This window comes from Kryptolebias marmoratus, linkage group LG4, assembly GCF_001649575.2.
Source record: "Kryptolebias marmoratus isolate JLee-2015 linkage group LG4, ASM164957v2, whole genome shotgun sequence".
Classification (NCBI taxonomy): Eukaryota; Metazoa; Chordata; class Actinopteri; order Cyprinodontiformes; family Rivulidae; genus Kryptolebias; species Kryptolebias marmoratus.
Genome location: NC_051433.1, coordinates 20,498,709 through 20,521,352, shown reverse-complemented (window position 1 = coordinate 20,521,352; position 22,644 = coordinate 20,498,709). Strand labels below are relative to the sequence as shown.

Sequence of the window (22,644 nt, the reverse complement as noted above, 5' to 3'; positions counted from 1 at the left end):
GTTTGTGTAAACTTTACACACATGCTCCACGTCTTGTTTCCTGTTTTTTGGGTGCACTTTCGCAGCAGTGTTACAGCGCTTCACACAGGCCTGGCATAGTTACTACAGCATTTTTAGGTTGTTCTCCATGGTATCCACGTAGATGAAAGCATTAGAATGATGTCATGTTTACAACAAATTAAAAAATTGTTTAGAAAAAGAAAAAAATGTTTTAATATGGACAAGGTCTAAGTTTGCATGGTTTTAAAAACTAGACTGCACAAAACAACCTTTTGAGCCCACATGGACACAGAAACCCTGAGTTGCTCCTTAGAAGTTCAGATTCTGCAGCAGAGGGAAGAAAAGCGATATGGGAAGTGCGTTTTCTCTCCGGCTCCCCACATGCCTGGGCTATCAGCTGTTGGGGTGAGTCCCAGCTGCCTCGTGTGTTGACTTTAGCGTGATAGCCATCAGCATTTGCCACATGAAAGGAGCGAAGACTGGTGTTCCTAAAATAAGCAAGAAGGGGAGGCTATGTTGGGATGTTGGCTACATTTCAAATCAAGATAGGGGCATTGATTAATGGAAGTGGTTTTCAGACCATATCAGATAATGTATATGAATCAATTCCTTTCCTGGTAAGATGTGATAAATATTATAGTAGGACAGAATCCTTTGAACCTCTAAGACTTACTTGTAAACTTAAGACAGACTCCTAGCTCCAGGAAACAACATGACCCATCCTCTGCTTTGATAAAGACAAAATGCTAATGTGTTTATATCCATGCCTAGAAGACATTAAGTCTATATGACTAACTATCTAAATTTAACAGGTATGGACTGTGAATGCCAGAAGTCCAGGCAGGCAATGCTATCTGAGCTATGTCCCTTAAACTAGCCTTGACGCTTTTATTCAGCCCCCTCGTGGCATTTGGAACAGCTCACTGCAGGCCTGGAAGCAGTTTAATATGGAAAAGGAAAGACCTATTAAGAGAAGTGGCAGGCCTCAATCCAGCTGACCCGTTCTGTGGTTGCTCCGAGTGCAAGACGCTGTCACTTAAGGGCTCCTTGTAAAGTCTTGCGGACAGGCCCTAAGTGAAGCCTGAGCTGTAACTGATACTGTTATGATTATAAAGAGATGGTGATTATAGATCTTTATGTATGAAACATGGTGTGTGTGTCACCCTGCCACGTGGGAGGGGAACGTCAAAGTCTGAAAGATGGTTTTCATTAAAACGCAGGCCCTTAGTCTCAAAGAAGCCAGAGGAGCAGTCTCTGCAAGGTAGAAGAATGGTATGTTATCAGAGCAGATGGTTACTCAGCTCTGAACTCAGAAAGTTCTCAGGGTATTTTTTTTGTACGTTCTCACAAAAAAAGAGAAAGTCGTTGATTCTCGTGTGTGAATATGGCTCCAGATGCACTGAGAAGAAACCAAAGAATTTGAGATCGTGGTTGTGTCGTACCTTTGCTGTGGAACAACTGAGCTTTGCGTTTTGAAACTTGTCACCAATAGTGGAGGTCTCGAATGCTGATGAGATAATTTAGTTCCCTGCTTTTATTTCATTTTGTCTGACTGTCACTAGCTGGGGTTTTGTTGCCATTTTGGGGTTTGCATTTAAAGAAGTGGTAAAAATCAGAAAAGCAGAAGAGTCTATAAGCATTAACAGGGACGGAAACATTTGCAAAACGCATCTGACTTGATATGACGTAGCTCACCAGCTGTATTATTCCAGAGTGGAAATTTATTCCCGCAAAAGAACGTTCTCCATTTTTTTCTCCCCCGTAAATGTCCATTGCACTTTTTTTTTTTTCCTCGCAAATGTTTGTGTGTGGTTATAAATGAACTATAGTTCTGCTGAAATGCAACCACGAGCACTCTAGCCTTTAATACCATCCTGTAGCATCTGTTTGTTTCAAAGATCTTACCAGAAAAATGTTAGCTCTGTCTTTATTTTTGTGGCTTTGTTCATCTTTTTTGTTCATTTAAAAAAAAAAAAAATCAATGGAAATACAACTAGCATTTTTAAAGCAAAAAATAATGCTTCACATCTACTATTAAACAGGGTTAGAAACTGACATTTTTCATATTAAACAACAAGTAAATGTAGTATTTGTTCTTGTTCTATAAGAAGTGTTGAACAACATAATTGTGGTCCCTATGGTGCATTGAGAAAAAAAAGACCAGAGGATTTTTACAATCTTTCCAGTTTGGCTTCACTTCCCCCTCTCTTTTTCCCCCAGATTTAGTGGGTTTGTATTGGTCTGTAAGTCTTTTGTCTCCTCCCCAGCTAATGTTCAGTTCTTATGCTAAACAGCACTGTTGTGTTTACAGAGGCTAACCTCACCATGACTCAATGCAAGTCAGCTTCCTGTGGCTCTCTCCTCAGGCCCTGAGGCACTTGATTCAGAGAAGCCTCTTTTTTTCACATGCAAATTCCGCCAGAATACCAGTAATTTAGGCTGCTAATTACACCAATGTTGGAATGATGACTTGCTGACATCACAACAGGACATCAGAGGAGCTGGTGTGAGGCAAGCTAGAAAGCTCACATAATAAGACAGGAAGTGAAGCAGCCTTGCCTTCAAGCAAAAGTTACATTTACTAAAGGGGTGAATGTTTTGTTGTTGAATTTTCCTGTCTGCGAGGCAATGAATAAACATGTTTACCCAAATAAGAAAATTTGCTATTTGTCATGTGATAATATATTATGTATGTAATAACCAAAACATGGAAAATCCCTGTTTTATTTATTTATTTATTTATTTTAACATTGTGTGGTTGTCTTTTAAATGAGGTTGTGGTGGCTCGATGACCAGTGTTGCAGTCTTGTCATCCTAAGGCTGCAGGTTCGAGCCCAGGTTGCTCCAGGTTGGGCATCCGGTGTAAAAGAATTGCCAAATCTTTCATGAGAATTCGCTTGTTGTGGCAACGCCTGCAGAAGGAAGCAGCTGAAAGGAAAAACATTTGTCCTTGTATATGGAATTCTATGCTTAAAACAAACAAAAAAAATTTGAAATCCACATATACTGTTGGCATGTGATGTAATGATGACGTCCAAAGAGCTCTGGGTGTCATTACTGGTTCAAAACAAAAGCCTGATTTAAAAAAGATATTGAAACCTCATGTCAAGACCAGTTATTAACTCTATCTATCTATCTATCTATCTATCTATCTATCTATCTGTCATTGAATAACATGCATGGATGGTTCATGTAGTTCAATTTGGAAAACAATTTGGTAAGGGAGGAATTAAATTCAGACGTACTTTTATTTTGAAAATGTAGCCGGAAATGGTTCGGGAGCTCCTGCTAGCTTGATGCTATATGAAGTCTTTGGATTCAAACGCTGCTCCTGCTGTTCAGAGGCTTGTTCAGCAGCGAGGAGAGCTCCTCAATGAAAGTCGTCTCGGGTCTTCGCTCTGCTGCGGAGTTTTCAGTGGTTTTGTTTGTTTGTTTGTTTGTTTTGTTTTTGTTTTTTTTTAGGTGGAACTGAAGATATTTGTCCTGGAATATCTGAGCCCTGGCTTTGTCCTCGGATTCACTGCACGGACGGAGGGATGAGTTCATGTAGCGCACTTTAAGTTGCGCTTTTGCAGAACTCCTGGCCGTTTTTGCGGAGAGCAGAGGGGGAGTAGAAGTTGACTCCGGGGCCTTTTTTTTGTCTCTAAGCGAACGGGACAAATGTAGCAGAGAGGTGCAGGTCGCCTTCGTAACGCTGACAGTCAGCGGAGCTTAGAGCTTGGAGCTGTGGGGCCAAATTGTGCAATGAGGAGCGCGTCTTTTAACACCCGCAGCAACTCGTCCAGCCAGGTCGGGACCATGGCTTCGTTCCTTCCCAGCTTGTAACGAGGTAATAATAGCGCATTTCTCTCACTTGTGTTGCTTTTAAAAGCCTTTTTAAACGAGCCATTTGCTGGGGTAATTCCTTCTCCTAGTCTTCTGCTTTGCCCCTGAGTTGACACTTGTTCACATCGATGTATTTCGGTCCCCTTAGGTCGTAGCTTTCTCTCTGTGGACGTGTTCTCACTGGTTTGTGCCCCCTCCTCCTCCTGCAGGGCAGCGGTCAGGCTCGCGTGTGTGTGTCTGTGCCAAATGGATTGAACTGATAAGTTTGCTATATTTTTGTTTTCTTTCTATTGATGCTTCCCTGGGTTTTACGCCAGGCTGCACTGGATCTGCAGTAGTTCTGGGGAGGATGTTAAAGACCCCATTTGTATAGTTACTTATTACATACATTTTAGCATTGAAGAGGGTCACTTTATTAGCACTTGAATGGGCTGACGGGTAAATAATGAATAATGTAGATTTGTCTCTGGCAGCTGGCCTGAGAACACAAATTATAGACTAAAGCCTTGTTTCTGAACCTCTGAACCAAACCTTTGATCACATTTGGCTATCAAAGCTAAAGAAATGGTTTGCTTTATTAACCTATTACAGAGCAATGATGCTTTTTTTCCTAACATTATGCTGTTTGTAGTGGCACCAAGCTTACATTGGATATTTATGTTGCCTGGTCATGTTATTCCAGCAGTTGGTTAATTGAGAAACATACAACCCCAATTCTGGAAAAAAAAAATGGATGTGATGTAAAATGTAAATAAAAACAGAATGCAAGGATTTGCAAATCTCATAAACCCACATTGTATTCACAATGGAACAGAGTAAATATACCAAATGTTTACAGTAATTAATTGGGGGAGAATAGGGTAGTTTTATGGCAGCAACACATCTCAGAGATTGGACAGGGGCAACAAAAAGCTGTAGAAGTAAGAGGTATTAATAAGAAACAGCTGGAGGAGCATTTCGCAACAAATTAGGTTAACTGGCAACAGGTCAGTGAGAGGACTGGGTAATAAAAGAGCATTTTAGCGAGGCTGAGTCTCTCTGAAGTAAAGATGGGCAGAGGTTCACCAGTCCGTGTCTGCAAATAGTGCATCAATTTCAGAATAATGATCCTAAAAAATAAAATAAAAAATTGGGAGGACTTTGAATATCTCGTTATCTCCAGATTGTACTATCATCAAAAGCTTTCAAGAATCTAGGGGAAATCTCTGAGCTCAAAGGACCAGGCTGGAAGTCAATATTGGAGGGCTGTGATCTCCGGGCCCTCAGGCGGCGCTGCTTTAAAAACAGGCCTGATTCTGTTTTGGACATCAGTGCGGTTGATAAAATTGGTTGGTGGAGTACTTTTCTTCTTTTGAAAGGGGAGACGTTTGTGATCGAGGACAGCAATTCGTCCTTTATAGGGATACAGTTGGGTCAGCACTGGAATTTGGTTTTGTGTCTGTCTGTTGTTCATTTGCAGCCCCCCCCCCCCAATTTCACTTTGTACATACATGGATTTTGATTTAGGGGTGGTTGTGCTTTGCCTACTCTTAAACTGCAGAAGGTATTAAAACTAATACTCCAGTAGATCAAGTCATCAGTGGTGGGGCCGAAGCGGAGGCAAGGTGAGGATGAAGAAACTCATTGCAGGTGACTTCTTTTTGCACCCATGAAAGTATGAGTTCATATGAAGTGGTGACAATACAAATAAACCCAGAGCCAGTCAAAGTACAATGTTTGGGGACTAAAATATCCTGACTTTTATTTTCTGGTGTTTGTCAAACCTCTGAAACGGTGTCCTAATTATATATAATGCAGCTGGAAGAATTGGGAAAACTCTGACTCTGGCCATGAACAACATTATGCAGCTATTTTTACAGGCTGCAGAGTAAAACCGAAGTCGCTGCGTGGGGAAATGAGTTGGTGGTTTTTAGAAGCTGTCATTGTCATTTGAATAGTTTTTAGATTATAGCTGATCTACACAAACAGCTTTAATTTGCCATCGTTTAGAGTCTGACCTGGAGACAATCTGGAAAGCAGGCTGCCCTTTAGCTGTCTGTAATCTGTAATCTGTTTTGACAGGTGGATGCAGGTCTAATCTCTGCTCCCTGCAACACTTTGCATCAGGTTCATGCTAATTGGCTCCTGAGAGGGGAAAATATCTTTGTGAAGCCTGATTCTTGTCAGAAACACCTCAGTCTTGTTGAACTTTGATTAACTCCTAATGGCTCCCAAATCAACATTTATCATCTTGTGGCGTGCCGCTGCTCATAAGGCTTTGCTTTGTTAATTTGCGAAAAGCATTGCTATTTATTGCGGGGACACTTATCAGAAATGTTGTGTCCACTAAATAAAAAGCAGTTAAAAGAGAACTGCGTCTGTCCACTCCCTTCCCTTCTTCCAAAGACAACAAACATGGTGAAAGAAGAAGAAGAAGAAAAAGACTTGGCTTGGCTGCCTCCTGCACCCAGCTGGTTTCTCCTCTCTGGGCTCCTTTCTTGTCGTCCAACCTCTGTTTTTGTGTGGCGCTGCCTTGTGTAGATGGGATTTTAATCTGGCCCTCTCGAGTGATGCCATGGAAAAGCTTCAGTGGTTTTTGAAGCTGCTCAAGAATGAGAATTCTTCTTCAGGTCCCTCCAAAGCTATGCTTCTAAAAGTAGCTCCAGGATAAGCTCACGTCAGGTTATTTAGTCCTTTAAAGTCTGGGGAAGAATACTAACCCATTTTTTTATATTAAGGTTAGAATCTTCACACACATTTTGCTTCCTAAAAAAAAGAAGAATTTTATAAGTGTATATTTCTCATTTTGAAACACATTTGTTCAGGTAAAAAAACAACTTTTATTTATGTTTTTTGCTGTTAGTTTGGCCCGAAGATCTTTACCTACGACTGAAGCAACTCTGCATTTGTCCAAGAGCCCTGTTGGACCCTGGTTTTGTATTAAAACCACCCAGTACCTGGATGACCGGGCTAATGTTGGAGAGCAGGATGATGATGATTAACTGGAAAGAGTGAATCATTGTCCACTGACATCATGGTTACAGTGACTGCCATTCTTATACATACCCCCTCTCCAGTGTTTAGGCAAACCCCACACTTATAAACTGACCAATGGTATGTCTGCACTTACAGCTCCCCTGGGGTGAAAAGGGCCAGTCGACATTTAAAAAAAGGAAACGCGCTTCCCTACTTTCTTCTCTGTACCCCACTGTCATTTATGAGGCTTCAGTGATGTACTTCACTTGTATTACCAGATCCACTAACTGCGATCTAATTGAAAATCACGCAGCATACACGAGGAAGCTGAGGGATTATGTTTCAGTAGAGGGGAAATCCCAGGCAGGTCCATAAAGCAGCTTGTAATTCAAGGGGAAGGAAGGAGCGACAGGCCCTCCAGGTATGCAGCATCTCCGCAAGAAGCAACAAAGAAGAATTAGGATGTTTGCAAGGTGAATCACTGAAGGAGGTTATTATCCTACATCTGGAATCCACAACGGTCAGAGAAATATTCACAAGACTTTCTGTGTTGCATTCAGGCGAAGCATTGAACAAGGAGGTTTTTGATGGGTTGTGGTCTGCCTGGGTATTTGTAAATCGCCAGGCTCCAGGTCCTTCAATTTCTTCGCCTTTTTTTATACCCAAGCATTGCCACTTTGTATCCATGTACTGATCATTGCGTATCTTCTATATTTTGATGAATAATGAAGAGAAATATTAATAAAAATATACTTATTTGTAAATGCACACGTGCCATTGTTGACATTAGAGCCACACAAACAGATCTGTTCCCTTACCCAGTGATCATAGCCCTAATTGTAAGCCAATTTGTAACTTGAAAATTTATGATGTTTGGTATGAAGAGACCTAAAGGCTGGTACAAAGAGACCCTAAGTCAGGTATGAAGAGACCTAGGGTGTGTATGTAGAGACTCGTGGTAAGCAGCTCCTTTTATTACCCACAAATTCTGGGTTAAATGACTAAAATTTCTCCAGCCGGTGTTTATTAGCATAGATAACTGAGTGTACCAGCCAACAAATATGCTTTAAATTATTAACAATGGGGAAGGTTCTGGGGTGTAATTTGCCCAGTGGTCTTGCCCCTGGCTATGTCACCGTGATTCTCCAGGGAGTGGAATTTTCTACACTCATCTCTCTCATCTCTAGGCTGGCTTGACAGTTCTTTGATGACTTAATGTGCCAGCACTACGTCCCTGCTCTGTCTGCCATCAGTATTCATAGCAGTAATGTCTGCGCATGTGGTGTCTCCTTTTTGTTAATATTTATGGAGTCAGTTTGTGTTGCCTACAACTTGCCCTTCCACGATGACAGCAAAAGGAGCAGAGGTTGGTCGTTCTGCAGGGAGATGGAGCTGACAGAATCAGTTAGAGCTGTGGCAGGTGGACAAGAATCTTAAGTGGTTTATGGAGAATTTGTCCCACTTGAGTGGTATTAGTATGTTTTACTCTCAAGGATTACTCTTTTTATGATGTGTTGTGGCATGTCAGTTGGATGGTTTTCTCCTCCAACCACAATTGCTTGTTTTAGCATAGAAATCCTTCGGCGCTTTATCATCTAAACCTACATGCTTTAACTAAAGCTCAACCCTTGGGCAATAAGTTATTTTTTGACAAAAAGACAAGAAGAGACTTGGCGAGCTTTTTATTGTTTGCCGTCTTGAGTACCTTACATCAGTACGCAGTATACACATATAGTTTATACAAGAAGAAGCAGCAGCAACAGCTATTCTTTGGGACTGAAATCTTGGTTTTGCAGTCTTACACTTTTAGCTGAGCTCAACAGACCAAGGTAAAAAGCAGAAAAAGGCTTATAAAATATACAAAATTTTTTTCCCATCTACTTTGCATCCATGTGTGTGAGTACACTGTAACAGACCCCGAGCCTTTAAAGATGTCTGTCAAACAGTGTCCCAGGTGTCCTTAAGCTCCTTCCGCTCTGAGACAGACAGGCATCCATCTGGGAACCTAATGAGATCGTCTTCCTGGTTTAGCCGCCTGAGGGGGTAACAGGTTAGTGGAGTGTGACCTTTTGGCCACCTATTTTCCACTTTCAGGGTCCACAACTGTCAAGGACACATTAATCTGTATGCATGCAGTGTCTCTTCTGTTTGCATCAGAGGATATAACTGGTGGAGTTTTATTTTAAGCCATACAGTCAGGTTTTTAACCTACATCTTTAGGTTTTGGGTGTGTCTTAAGAACCCTATAATTTTCTAATGAGTCACTCTTGGGTGTTGATGTCAGTGCTTATGCACTCTTTGCTTTGCAGTCTTACACTTTTAGCAAAGAGCTCAACAGATCCAGAGGTACCCAAATACACTGCGGAGTAAAAAGTTGGAAAAAGGCTTGGAAAATATCCAGATTTAATATACAGTATAATCTTCCGTATTTATGCCTGGCTGCACTTATTAGATTAATGAGCAACTAAGACAGATTTCAACCTTTTTAAATTGGTTCTGTGGAAACAAACAGTCAGTTCAATCTGTGGGCATTATTTTCTCAAAGTAGGAAACTATCCAGAACTATCCCAACTAATCTTAATTGCTTCTGTCTTGTCACATCATGTTTTAGATGTAAAGGCTGCCCAGGTGTATTTGCATGCTATCACTCTGTCACACTTTTCCTACTGTGTAAGTATTTGGCAAGCAGTCCAATCGTGATTTCATTACACGCTCTCTAAGATTTTTAGATCAAATGTCACTGAAATGGCATAACTACAAAAGATAGAAAAGGGATCATTTATGAAGCAGTGATTTGATTTTTTTTAAGTGTAAATTGCTGCATTTAAGTTATAGTTAGTGAAATGATTTTACAAACTACAGTAAGGGAAGCTGTTAATGAGATCTGTAAACCAGTGATGTACAAAACATCATTTTGGACAGCCTTTTTTTTTTTTTTTGCATTTATAGGTCCTCAGTTTTGGAATGGTTCCTCAAGAGCAATAAAACACTTTATTTATATTGAATGTTTCGCTCTGAAATGAAAAAGTTGTTAAAAACCTAACACAAATCTGAACAACACCACTAGTTTATACAACATGCTGGTGTAGATTCTCAGTCATCCAGGCCATGGTAAATTCAAAAAAAGTTAAAAAACAAAAACAACTGGACTTCTATTCTGTAGCTGAAGACGTTTCGCTTCTCATCCGAGGAGCTGAATTGAGAAAGCTCCTCGGATGAGAACAACATGTTGGGTAATCCTTTCTCTTTTTATTGAGGTATTCTTGTTCGTTTCCTGTTCCCATTTGTATTAAAGGGATTGTCTGGTTATTTTTGAAATGATGTTCTGTCAGAGTTATGAAGAGGTAGTACCTTATCAGCTGTGAAATCAGCCATACAGAACAGAGAAATGAAAGAGGAATGAGTCTACCGAGGAGTCAGGCAAATGACTGGCCAGACGGGTCCCTGTTGTATACTGTTTTTTTAGGCAAATAAAAAACTCTTGTTCGGTAATGTAATGCTGGTGTGATAAAATGCTTTATTAACAAAAACTGAACATCAACTTTTGTATGACACCAATTTATTTAGTATGTTGTCATTTTCTCAACCGAACAACATCTGTGTTATTATGCATTGTGAACTTATAGCAGGAGAGGGGGCATTTTAAACCTTGCTCTTTTGTTTCCTGTTTGATTTAGAAGTTTAGCTTTTTTACTGATTGTTTTAGAAGTCTGGTATGTTAGGGACTGTATTCACAAACTATTCATTTGCTGGAAGTCTTGTTTACCAAGCAACAGTTGCATTATTTGATATAACAGTGAATAGCTTTTTGTCCTGGAGTAAATAAGTTTGGACTGAGGTGTATTAGAACATACAGTATTAATAGCTTTTTGAGGCTGGTAGATAATGATGATGGAGCACTGTCCTGGTAATTCATATGCTATTGTTTCTTGCCATCAGTAGGCACAGTCTTTGTCTATTAATATTTGCTCTCACTCTCACTGGTTGCACTGTATTCAGACATGTGATTCTGTCTTCATGTTTTATAACTTTAAGATTGCATCTGTGTTACAGTGAAAACCACATCAAGAAGCTTTGACCAGTTTAGGTCATTTGATTTTGGTTATTTCTGTTTTTTGTGGTTACTTGGAGGAACTCCAATGTTAATGCAGTAAAATTTCTTCTCCTGAAATACAATTCATGTGTACTATTTTTTGAATATACTTGTTTACATGCTAATAGTTTGGGATGGTTTTAAAAAATTTAACATGCAAGGAATTTATCTAACCAGAAATCTTATAATCAACATTATTTATTTAGTTCCATATTATTTATTTTCCGGAGTTGCCCCTCTCCTCCTTTCTTATAATGGCTTCTTAATATGGGCCCACGATGTGCACGAGGTTAGCTTGACGTGCGTTCTTTGTGTGTGGCAGGAAGATCTGTGTGCACTGTAAGTGTCGCCGTGAAGAGCATGCAGTGACAGCCATGCCTGTGGAAATGGAGAAGACGGTCACCAAGCTGATGTACGACTTCCAGAGGAACTCGACGTCAGACGATGACTCGGGCTGCGCCTTGGAGGAGTACGCCTGGGTACCACCGGGACTAAAACCCGAACAGGTATTTGCAAAGTACCTCTTATGCTAATATGAACCAGCTGGCTTTAACTCTGGCACACGCTAGGATCGGTGTCAAACTTCTGCACGATTCAGTTTTCTTAAACAGTTTAGTTGCAATGTTGACTCTCAGCTTTTTTCTTTTTATTCACACGTTGGTTTTTGCGGCACAGTCTTTTCATTCTTTTACAAACTGTTGCATTGTGTGGATTAAATGTTCGATTTAAATATTTGCATACACATATTTGCCGTCCGATAATAAAATGAGCATTATGCCTCCTGGATTTTGATCCCAGTATTTTTATTCCCAAAATAAAATTTACTTGTAAACTTTAGCCCATTTTCAGCACATTGTGGAAAAAGCTAATAAAAATTCCTAGTTTTACAGTTAATTTTCTACATGCTCTTTGTCTGTGGTGTAATTGTTCACTTAGACCCCTTGTAATAGCTCGCCCGTTGTGCTGACTGCGCCTTCTGCAGGCTAATGGATAACAGGGATTACTTGGCTGCAGCAGTCAAATTAATCTCCGCTTCATTCTGCCTGCAAACATGTTTACAGTAGGTTTCCTGGCCCTCACAAACACTGGGTCAATCCCGCCTAACGCATTAAATGGCCTCATGCCCGATGAAGAAAATCCTCTCTCACAATACTCCACTGAGCTGTAGGTGTTCACATGTGGGAGGGTTCCCAGTTTAACTGGACAATAGAGGAGTTTATGGAAGCTGGTTTCATATCGTTGTTGAGCTGAGTCAATACGTTGTTGGCAAAGATCCATGTATTCCCCTCTGAGGTCTGAGAGCAGCTTTTTTTTTTTAAATCGTTCCTCTCCAGGGCGACACTTACTGTGTAACCCCGAGCTCAATGCAGTTTTTGTTTAGTGGCAATAGGATCTCACAAATAATGAGACAACAATCAGAAATGGGCTGGTTATCTCGTCTGTTGTAGATAACGCTTTGAATTACCTCAGTCAAGCAAAATGAATCTTAATTCTGACTGGATTGACGAGCTAACGGCTATTATGTGCAGAGCTAAAACCAAAGTGGACTTGTGCTGTCTTAAAACAGTCCCAGTTACAAACATTTTGTTGAGGTTCACGTGAATGCTCTTTTATAAACTTTTTCATTGCAGTCGTTTTTTATTACACAGTTCTGTCATCATAAAGATTAAGATGTTTCTGTCAGAAGTGCTACAGACAGCTTGTTGTTATTTGTGCTCACATTAAACCATAGAATCCTATGTAAATAACAATGTAAGACAAAACTGATGGAAATTTCAAGGTTTATAAAATGGTGTTTGCACGAATCACTGTGACATTATTGAGACTGGAGTTGTTTTAAGGCAGCCGCATTCCAATCCTCTGACTAGCATTTCCCTGGTTAATCCTATCAGAGTTAAAGTAAGTTTTTTCTACAGTGGTCATTCGGACACTTATCTATAACAGGTAGGATACTAATTGTACATAACTGTTCCACAAAAACCCAATTCAAAAAATCTGAACTAACACCCTGAAACAACCCAAGAGGATTTAGTTTCTTTTATTATTTTCACTGTCCCTGCAAACAAAGAAACCTGAAATATATATATTTTATATCATTAGAATTCTACATTGATCTAATTAGGTTTATAAAATCCAGCTGTACACCAATTGGTCCCAAGCAGGAGCAGTGTACTTTTGTCCCAGCTTGACATTTTAAGGCTGTGAAGCTTTAGAAACTTGTTGTGCAGCTTTTTTTTTTTCATAGGAGCAGATTTAAACAAAAAGCTGAAGCTTAGGATCTAAATGGTGGGTTTTAGATTTCCACACTGGGAGCCAGAGCTCTTTATTAGTCTGCTATTCAGCCAGCAGTGGCATGTAATGAGAGATTCTTATGCAGCTGTATAGCATTCAGTTAGAGATAGGTGAGAGATTATGAATGGCTTTTACTATCTTCGAAACCATGTTTATAGGTATCTTTCTTTCAGTAAAGTTTTGCATTGAACAGCTTTTTTGTGCTGTTGTGTGAAGAAGGACTCTACTTCTCTGGGGTTTTTTTTTTGTCCTTTTAAATAAAATTCTTGGATGTTGCCCAGTTACAGTTCATCAAGGCCAAGAATGTTACTCAGCAGTGGCCTGCCAGTGGCTTTTTTCATGTAGCAAGAGCTCGAGTTTAATATGCAGACTGTGCTCAGCAGTTACAAGGATCTGATTTTAATTTTCAGTCGAACACGAGGTCTGCCTCTTCCAATGACTTACATGTGGGATATTTATGTGAACAGAAATTGAGTTTAAAGAATGTGAACTGGATGCAGGGGCCGGAGCTGTGGCTCTGATCGGGATCAGTTCGGTTCAAGCAGCGCAGAGCCACCTGAAAAAGAACCAAAGGCAGTTTGACCTGTTCCTAAATAGACCTAAACACAACTAGAACCATTCCTGTAAAAGGTGGGGGACAATAAAACTGCCAGATGCTGACATGATTACAGCTGTCTGACTCAGCTTGAGAACTTGTGGCTTTTCTCTTTTCACATCACTCTGAGCTGATGTTCGTGATTTGAACAGCTTCTGGGTGCATTTCAAAAACATTTCTTACAGACATTTATGGTCCCTGTTGGACAGATTGTTAAGATCCTGTCTGTTAGATCTGGGGCTGCCCTCGAGTCATTTTTTTCTGTTTTAACACTTAAGTTATATGAGCCAATGTCCTCAAAGTTTATTGCGTTCCCATCAATGTGACTCTGTTTGGTGACTTATGGCCCATTTATGGCTGCATGTTTGTGCCTTTTTTGCATGTCTACAAGTAGAGTTAGACCAGTTTATCAATCAGATGACTAAATCAAATCAAACTTATTTATATAGCACAACTGAAAACAGCAGATTAATTAGACTGCTTGTTGCCATTTGTATAAATAATTGGTATCAGCCATGGCTGAGCATGTTAGGACAGTAAACTGGCAAACACATCTGTAGGCACCGCAGTGTTACTTGTGACATTACACTCTTGTGTCAGAAAACAGCACTTCCTGAGACCAGGGTGCCTTCTTTATGGTAGGGGAGCTTTCTCTGAGCACAACACTAGCAGATCCTGAAGAAAGTTGACCAGAGTATGAAGGAGCAGTGTCTTATCTACCAGAAAAAATAGTAAAGCTTTATTTTTTTTCTAAATCTATGAAAAATATGATAAATAAACTGTCATATTTATAACCCCAAAACTGACAAACAAATGTGCTCATTTGCTGTCTTGATTTCTAAAGATTGCCATTGGTCATCAAAACATATCAGACGTCTTCTACCTTCAGGCCAATGTAAAGTTAAAAGATTATAGGAATTCATTCAGTTGTACAGCTGTGCATCTTTACTTGTGCACGTTTTCAGTAATGTTTTGTTAATGTTGTACAGTTCCAGTGCTGATGGATTAAAAAATGGCTTTAGATGAACTGAGGACGTCCACACTGAAGTTCAATACAAAGAAGAAGAAATGCAGTGAAAACATCAAATTCATAAGAAAAGATAGAAACAATATGTTCCAGTATGATCCAAAGTATCAAACTGGAGTTCAAATAGAGAATTTTTTATAAATTTATGATGTGGTATTAGTGTAGAGTCATTCACAACGTGTACACGTCACTTTATTTTCAAGGTTTGACTAAAACGACCGTAGCTCTGTAATGTCTCAACGTAAGGTGAGCTTAGTCTGAAACTCTGGCATGAAAGGTAACCAGCAATGTGCATTCCTTCAAGGAATCCTTGTTGCTGTTCGATAACACAGCTGCCCTATAGAGACGTGGCAGACTGTGCTAACATGTTTAATGGGTGAAAATGTGTTTTTTAAAAACAGTCACTTATAACGACTGCATTTCACTGAGGGGGGGCAGAAAGGACAGAGCCTCTTTCACTACAACCAGCCAAGTGTTCAGACTTTGGACACCTAAAGTTTAAACACTCGGCTGAATACAATGAGTTCTCTCAGCCAGCGCTGCTTAGGGCTCCATCAGTGCAGCAAACAAGGCACGGAGCTTCAAGAGACGGAGAAGTTTCTGAACGAAATCCTGTGAGGGTAACTTAATTCATCCTTCTGGATGTCCAGGTAATGATTTTGGTTGAAACAATGGATTTTTTTTTAATGTTTCAGTCTTAGTAACCCTCACCCTCTCACTACATATCTGACATATACATATTTGCTACCATCGACAAGATATTTTACCTAAAGTTACAACTGTTGACATTTGAAGTTCTTTGCTTTCCCAGTTGTTGCTCAGCTATGTTAATTTGGCATCGATTTAAACAACTTTTTAGGGTTTTCTTTTGTTCTGCTTGGAAATGCATGTATTGGATTAAGACACTTGAAGGGATGGTTTGGCTCTTTTTAAGAGGGGCTTTGTGAAAAGGAAATTTGTAAATAGCTCTTTGAACGGCCTCAGTTTGAACAAATAAAGTCTACTTTTAAACGATTTAAATTGATATCTGGTAAAAAAGTTCTCGATCGGGATTTATCTGAAAGTAAATTCTGTTAAGAGTATAGTCATTAGTTTTATTGCTGCTGGTGGTGTTTGTTCTGTTTCAACTTAAAACCTTTGCCTTCATGTGGCCAAGGCTCATTCAAGCATGATTGATTTGGACTCTGACACTATTAAAGTATCTTTTTTTTTGCCATAAACTCACCCTGTTTTTCCGTGGCGACCAGTGTTCCCTGACTTGTATCGTATCCATGTTCACTAACCACTACAGAGAGGCTTGTCACAGGAATGTCAGCGCTGGTGTCTAGTTTTGTTTGGTTTTTAGCAGCAACGGAAACCAGCTGTGAGAAGCAATCTCTCTTGTCACCCGCCTCGGAGTCCCACCATTAGCTTTTTAAAAACACCCCCTTCAGTTCAGTTCAAAATTCCTTGCCTCTTTTTTTTGTCTGTTTTCGATTACAGTTATTATCACAATCTTTTGTTTATTACATGTCCCCGTGTGTGTAACTCTATTTAAATCTTGTCCTCGGGGCAGTGAGCCTTCCACCTCCAGATTCTAACCCTGTTATTGGTTTGTTTTGTAATTTATTATTAGCTCAGTTTGTATTTACTTTGTGATTTCTCAGAGCTAGAGTCCTGTCAGTTTTTCATAAGCTATCCTGAGATGTCACCCCCCCTATGCACCTCCACCCCAACATTTGTCCCAAGTTTGTTGTGCTGGACACAGAGTCCCTCGTCAACACCAGCAGTGCAGAGGGATTTGGATTACACCTCCAACAAGAAGTTGTAAATTTGTCCCCAACTGCAAACATGCGTCTGTGAGACTACTTTATGGACTTGCAGCTGTGTCTTTATTTTGATGCCTCTGCTTGAAGACGGTTTGACCCGAAGATGTTTTCAAAGGCGATGGAATCTTAATTTGGGCCTTTACTCACTGGTGCACATCTGGAGTATTCAGGTTAATCAGTTTTTGCTTGACGGACTTGGCGTTATTGGGAAGGACAGAGCTGATGGCTTCTACTCAGTAAATCCATTCAACGGGGCAGCAGGTCATCAACACAGACACCAGCTAGTCAGCAAGTATCGATCACAGAGAGCGTTTCTACAAAGGACACCAACATGTGCTCTGCTCTGCTGCGTTTGTCTTTCACCTAAATAAATATTTTCTTGCTCTCTTAGTCTTTTTCTGTTTTTTTTTTTTTTTTTGCCATTTTCATTCAGTATCTCTCCTCCTCTCGTTTTGACCTCTGTCCTCAAATCTTCTTTTTCAAAACCAAGTGGCTTTAAAGGGTTGCTCCTCCCCCTCCACTGACCTTTCTTAAACCCCGGCCCCACAGTTACAGAGTAATAAAAAAAAAACTGTAATAAATAACATGGAGATGACACTCATTGTCCTCCTTTGGAATGTAAAGAGTGCTTAAGGAATTTAAAATGTCCAGATTAACATTAATTTGCTGCAGCACACATTTAGGAGCACATGCACGTTTATATTCAAGTAGGTTATTCACTGCTGTGTGTGTGTGTGTAGGTGTGTGTGTGTGTGTGTGTGTGTGTGTGTGTGTGCACATTTGACAGGTCAGTGATACATTCCCATGTCAATGTGGAGAGATGGAGAAGTGAGGTTGTATTAAGTCTCCACTGGTGGGCCGTAAATCAAAGTAAATTTAAGTGTGTCTGTGTGTGTGTGTGTGTGTGTGTTAGTGGCACCCAGTTGTAGAACTTTAAACAGTAGTTTTACACAGTTGTACCTTTTTTTTTTTAGTTTAAGCGAGTCTAACAATTATAAAATCACAATTTATATTTTTATATTTTGAAGAGTGAATTTTCTTTGTAATTGAAAACTTTTTATTTTTTTATTTTTTTTTATTTTTTAGAAAAAAAATTGCAAATGCAATGCCGCACATTCTTATGTGACAATTTACATATTAACTAAATGGTGACTTTAGAATAATCAAGAGCTTTAACTGCCAATAAAAGTAATTCACTTTATAGACCACATGTTTATTGGGTTTGTTAGTCTGTGCACACGCTGCTAATGTGTTGAGGTTCGGTTCTTCATCATTCTCATCATCTCGCCGTCTCCCTCAGGTTCATCAGTACTACAGCTCCCTGCCCGAGGACAAGGTGCCCTACGTGAACAGCCCAGGAGAGAAGTACCGCATCAAACAGCTGCTCCATCAGCTCCCGCCCCACGACAATGAGGTGAGAGTCCAGACAGACACCCTCCCCCACCTCCATCCATCTACCTCCTCCCTTGCTTCGGGGCGTTGCAGAGATAAGAGGGGAGCAGAAAGGAGACAGACAGGAGGAATGGAGTATGTCTTCCTAATGGGCATGAATAAGATGGAGCGATGTTTGTAGATACTTAATAAGATTTGTTACAATAATAAATCATCACCCTGAATTCATCTTGGCATACTGGTTTTGCCATAAGGACAAGATGCATTCTTTTAGAAGAACACAGCTTTAGCTGGTTTATCTTCTTTTTAAATAAGTTTTCCCACCATGAAGCTGTTGTGGAAGTGGATAGTAAACCTTGTGAGTGCAAAGGCAAAGAGGAAATTGTGTTTTCTCACAAATCTGAAACGGTAGCTGAATTTTGGTGGTCAAAAGGAAGCTTCAGTCTGACTTGGAGTAATCCAGTGGCTTCAGCCAATACCACGAATGAACCACGGCACCACATAGGGCTCTGAGACTAAAAGACTGAAAGAATATAGCAGGCTGGGTGTTTGCCCAAGTTTTATACTCTGAAACCAAATTTATTTTGTTCAAACAGAATTTATCTTAAAAACGTGTATGCAGAAAAAATACGTATATAGAGTTCAATAAGAATGAGTGTGTGTGAATGGATGAAAAAGAAGCAATCACACAGCACTCCTCAGAACCTAAACCAACTTTTAAAAAAAAGCAAAATAAGTGCTTTTATGTGAGCAATGACTAAAAGACTCGAAAAGGAACATGGTCCCTGCCTATAGTAAGAACGATTCTATGATCCTGCGGGGCTGTTTTGCTGCCTCTGGTACTCCGGGCAAAGAATTTATCAAAGACTTGTTGAAATTAGAGAGGTGCCCTGTCAGAAAATGAGGTCTGAGGTAAAGATCTTGGGAATTTTAGAAGGAAAATAAAGAAGCACGAAACCAGCAGCACAAAATAATGGTAACAAAGTAAAAGGTTGAACTGTTTTTAAACTGGTCAGTACTGAGTTTTGACCTAAATTTTGGAGCAGAAAAAAAAAAAATCTAGAGACGAAATACTTCTTAAAGCTCAGGTCCAAGAAGCTTCTCGACAGGAAATGCTTGTTGTTGTTGTTTTAAAGGTTTGATCCACTGCTATGCAAGTTCTCAGTTTTGAAAATGTTTCTTATATGTTTTTAGAAGTAATATTAAAAGATTCAGATTAAAGCAGTTCAGATCAGGTGTAATTTTGCCAGATTTTTAAGAACATGATGTTTTGAGTAAAAAATAAACACTGTCATCTTTATTTGAACTTTATCATCTGTGTCACACCTTAAGCAGCATACATGTGGGAATCATAAGATGTGTTGTGTGTGTGTGTGTGTGTGTGTGTGTGTGTGTGTGTGTGTGTAGGTACGTTACTGTAATACCCTGGATGATGAGGAGAAGCGAGAACTGAAGCTCTTCAGTAACCAAAGGAAAAGGGAAAACCTCGGCCGCGGCAACGTCCGCCCTTTCCCTGTGACGATGATGGGGGCGATCTGTGAACAGGTAACTGATGGAAACATCCAAACAATTTATTTATTTTCAATTTAAAAGAAGCTGTCACTTCTAAATGTTGTGACAGGATTGAATTAAATGGGAAACGGTCAAATGTGTGTCACGTGGTCGGTGGAATGAAAGCTGCGACTCGTGCGACTGATCCACTGAACCTCCCGCTGCCATTTCAGGTCTTATGATATACGATGGCTGTTTTATCTTGACGTATGAAGGGCAGCGATTCGACATTTGGCAGAGCATTTTAACAGTCTTGTGACCTTTTCTGTCTCACCTCCAAAATCTAAGAGGTTCTTGATGATTTGTCTACATGTAGTCTCACTTTCTTCTCTGCCACGCCAGCTGTCAGACTCCAGCAATCACACTATTTGTTTGATATAAAAACGTAGCCCTACGTTTTACCTCAGAGAGCCGAGTCAGAGTTAAAACAGGCCTGTTATTTCACAGTAGTATCCAGTGTCCTGTGAACTACCTAATATATGGCCTGCATGTACTCTTTTAGTATCCTTATGGGACTGCTGAGAGTAATGGAGCGTTCCTGTAACAACAAACCTGCACACTTCAGCATCGGCCAGCTATTTGTTACTGTGGAGAACACGTTGAACCAAAGTGCCCAGTGTGTGTATAGCTCTACTTTACTTGTCATCTATTTAGAAGAGACACACAGAAGCTCATATATGGCACACGAGGTAGCAGAATATGAGCGAAAGTGTGTATTAATTGAATTATTTATCCTTTCTTGGTCTCCTTACAGCAGCTGGTGGTGTTAGCTATCAGTGAGATAACCTGTTTGTGCCTCTACATCCATCTCCTCCATCCTGCTTCCCTAAATCAACTTGGCTAAAGGCCCGTCTCCAAAGAACTTAGTGGTTTATCTTCCAGCTTTGCTGCTTTTACACCCCAACGCTGGCCTCACTCTCTGTTTTATCTTGCTATATATCTGTCCAATTGATTCTTCCGAGGTCATCCCATCACACCTCAGCCTCCTCTCTGTGTGCCTCTCGGCTACACATATAAACTCAACCAGACCCTCTTACTTTAGTCCACCTTTCTTGCAGAATTGTGTCACAAATAGTGATGCATCAATTAACAGGGTGGATCAGGATTACCTTTGGGCCACTCGTACCAGATGAGCATTTTTTTATTGGTTAGAAAATTGTCTTTTTAATTATTCTTATGTTCAAAGCCTTTCTGGAATCATCTCTGTTGTTGAGAAGGTTTTTTCCTGTGCCATTAAATTTAATTATCAGTGAGAGAGAGAGTCTGTCAGATGTCCCAACTCTCTCCTACAGTCACGAGATCTGGATCATGACCGAACAAACAAAAGCCCTGATACAAACTGCTTAAATGTGTTTTTGGCCACTCCTTGAGACACATCCTTTTGAAGCTTTCTTGGCATGTCCCACAAGGAAGAGATTCCGGGGCAGACTCAGAACTCGTTGAGGGGACTAAATAAAGTAACTCCCTTCTGACCTGGAAACCCCTTTGTGATTCCCCAGGAGGAGCTGTAGAGGGCTGCTGGGGAGAGGGATGTCTGATTTTCTTTCCTTGACCTGCTGCCTCTGCAGCCTAACCTCAGAAAAAAAAAAATTAAAATTGAATGGATGGATTAAACAAAATCATTTTAGGTTTTGGATTCCCATGCAGACAAAATTGATTGTGATTGTGTTGAAATGTTACAGGAACTTGTGATGGTCAGTGTTGTTGTTCCAGCATCATTTAATCAAGATTATAATGCTCATGTGGCATTAATAATATCCTCACAGCTGATAGAGTGCCTCAAAAGATTTTAGTTTTTTTTCAACATTTTAAAATTGATTTATTCATCATTTTCTTGTCAATAAATATCAGCATAAGGACTTTTGTGACACTTACAGCTGAATACCTCATTGCTGCCAGTGGCCCCTGAAAACCTTTAACGTGTGCTAAAACTATAAAAGTCTAATTTATTTTTTTCGTCTGTATGAACAGGATTGAAAGAGAGGAAGTTGGGGTTAAATAAGAACAAAGAAAAATTTTCAGTCTCTCTCTTTGTGTTCTTTCTTGTCAGTGCGGAGGCCAGATAAATGGTGGCGACATCGCTGTGTTCGCATCCCGAGCGGGTCACGCTGTGTGTTGGCACCCTGCCTGCTTTGTGTGCAGCTTGTGCAAGGAGCTCCTGGTGGACCTCATCTACTTCTACCAGGACGGGAAGATTTACTGCGGCCGGCACCACGCTGAGAGGCTGAAGCCACGCTGTACGGCCTGCGACGAGGTAGACGCATGCACACCCAACATGCCTGCATACGGATGAGTACATATTTACAGATACATGTAACTGTGTCCGTAGAGCTATTTATAAAGCATTTGCACACACACACACACACACACACATACATGGTGTATGCACTTATGCAGGCCTTTATACACACCAAACAGCTGTCAGCTGATGCTCACGGGTTTTTCACTTTAATGGGGTCGGCTTCCAATCGCCTGATCTCTTAAACATTAACAGTAAATTACCCTCTTACTGTGCAAATGGGAACGAGGACAGTGTGGTACTTAAGAGGTACCCCGATGGTTTAACAGTAGTGCAATTAACAGCAAATGCACCACCTAGATTTCACCAGGTCCCCACTTGCATTAGCCTCCTCCACAAGTCTGAGATAAAGAAGATGAGCTCTAATCTACAGAGGAGAAGTGGTGCACTTAAGGGGACGGTGACGAGAAAAGTCAGACTGCCAACCTGCGATAAACTGTGTTCTTTTCTTTCTTAGATCATCTTTGCGGATGAGTGCACGGAGGCAGAGGGCCGTCACTGGCACATGAAGCACTTCTGCTGCTTTGAGTGTGAGACGGTGCTGGGCGGTCAGCGGTACATCATGAAGGAGGGAAGGCCATACTGCTGCTCCTGCTTTGAGTCCCTCTACGCAGAGTACTGCGACTCCTGTGGGGAGCACATCGGTACGCTGTTCTTCGCTGTCTGTCATGGAACAGTAATATTCATAGGTTAGCAGGGGTGTCCAATCCTGGTCCTGGAGTGCCACTATCCTGCATGTTTTAGTTGTTTCTCTGCTCCCACATACCTGATTTGAATGAATAGGTGATTAACAGGCCTCTGTAGAAC

At 40.5% G+C, this 22,644-nt stretch overlaps 1 protein-coding gene across 4 annotated transcripts in view; it reads left to right on the top strand.

Annotated features, from left to right (window-relative positions):
- prickle2b (prickle homolog 2b) overlaps positions 1–22,644 on the top strand; it is a 99,932-nt gene that overhangs the window by 73,124 nt on the left and 4,164 nt on the right. For 3 of the 4 annotated variants that reach the window (XM_017429987.3, XM_025009025.2, XM_017429989.3), the window contains 5 exons: positions 11,196–11,379; positions 17,896–18,009; positions 19,395–19,532; positions 21,589–21,792; positions 22,295–22,481. In XM_017429987.3, the coding sequence (XP_017285476.1) occupies positions 11,196–11,379; positions 17,896–18,009; positions 19,395–19,532; positions 21,589–21,792; positions 22,295–22,481 (827 nt within the window). Of the gene's footprint in view, positions 1–3,315; positions 3,830–11,195; positions 11,380–17,895; positions 18,010–19,394; positions 19,533–21,588; positions 21,793–22,294; positions 22,482–22,644 lie in introns of those variants that run through there. The other variant, XM_017429988.3, reaches the window with a different exon arrangement.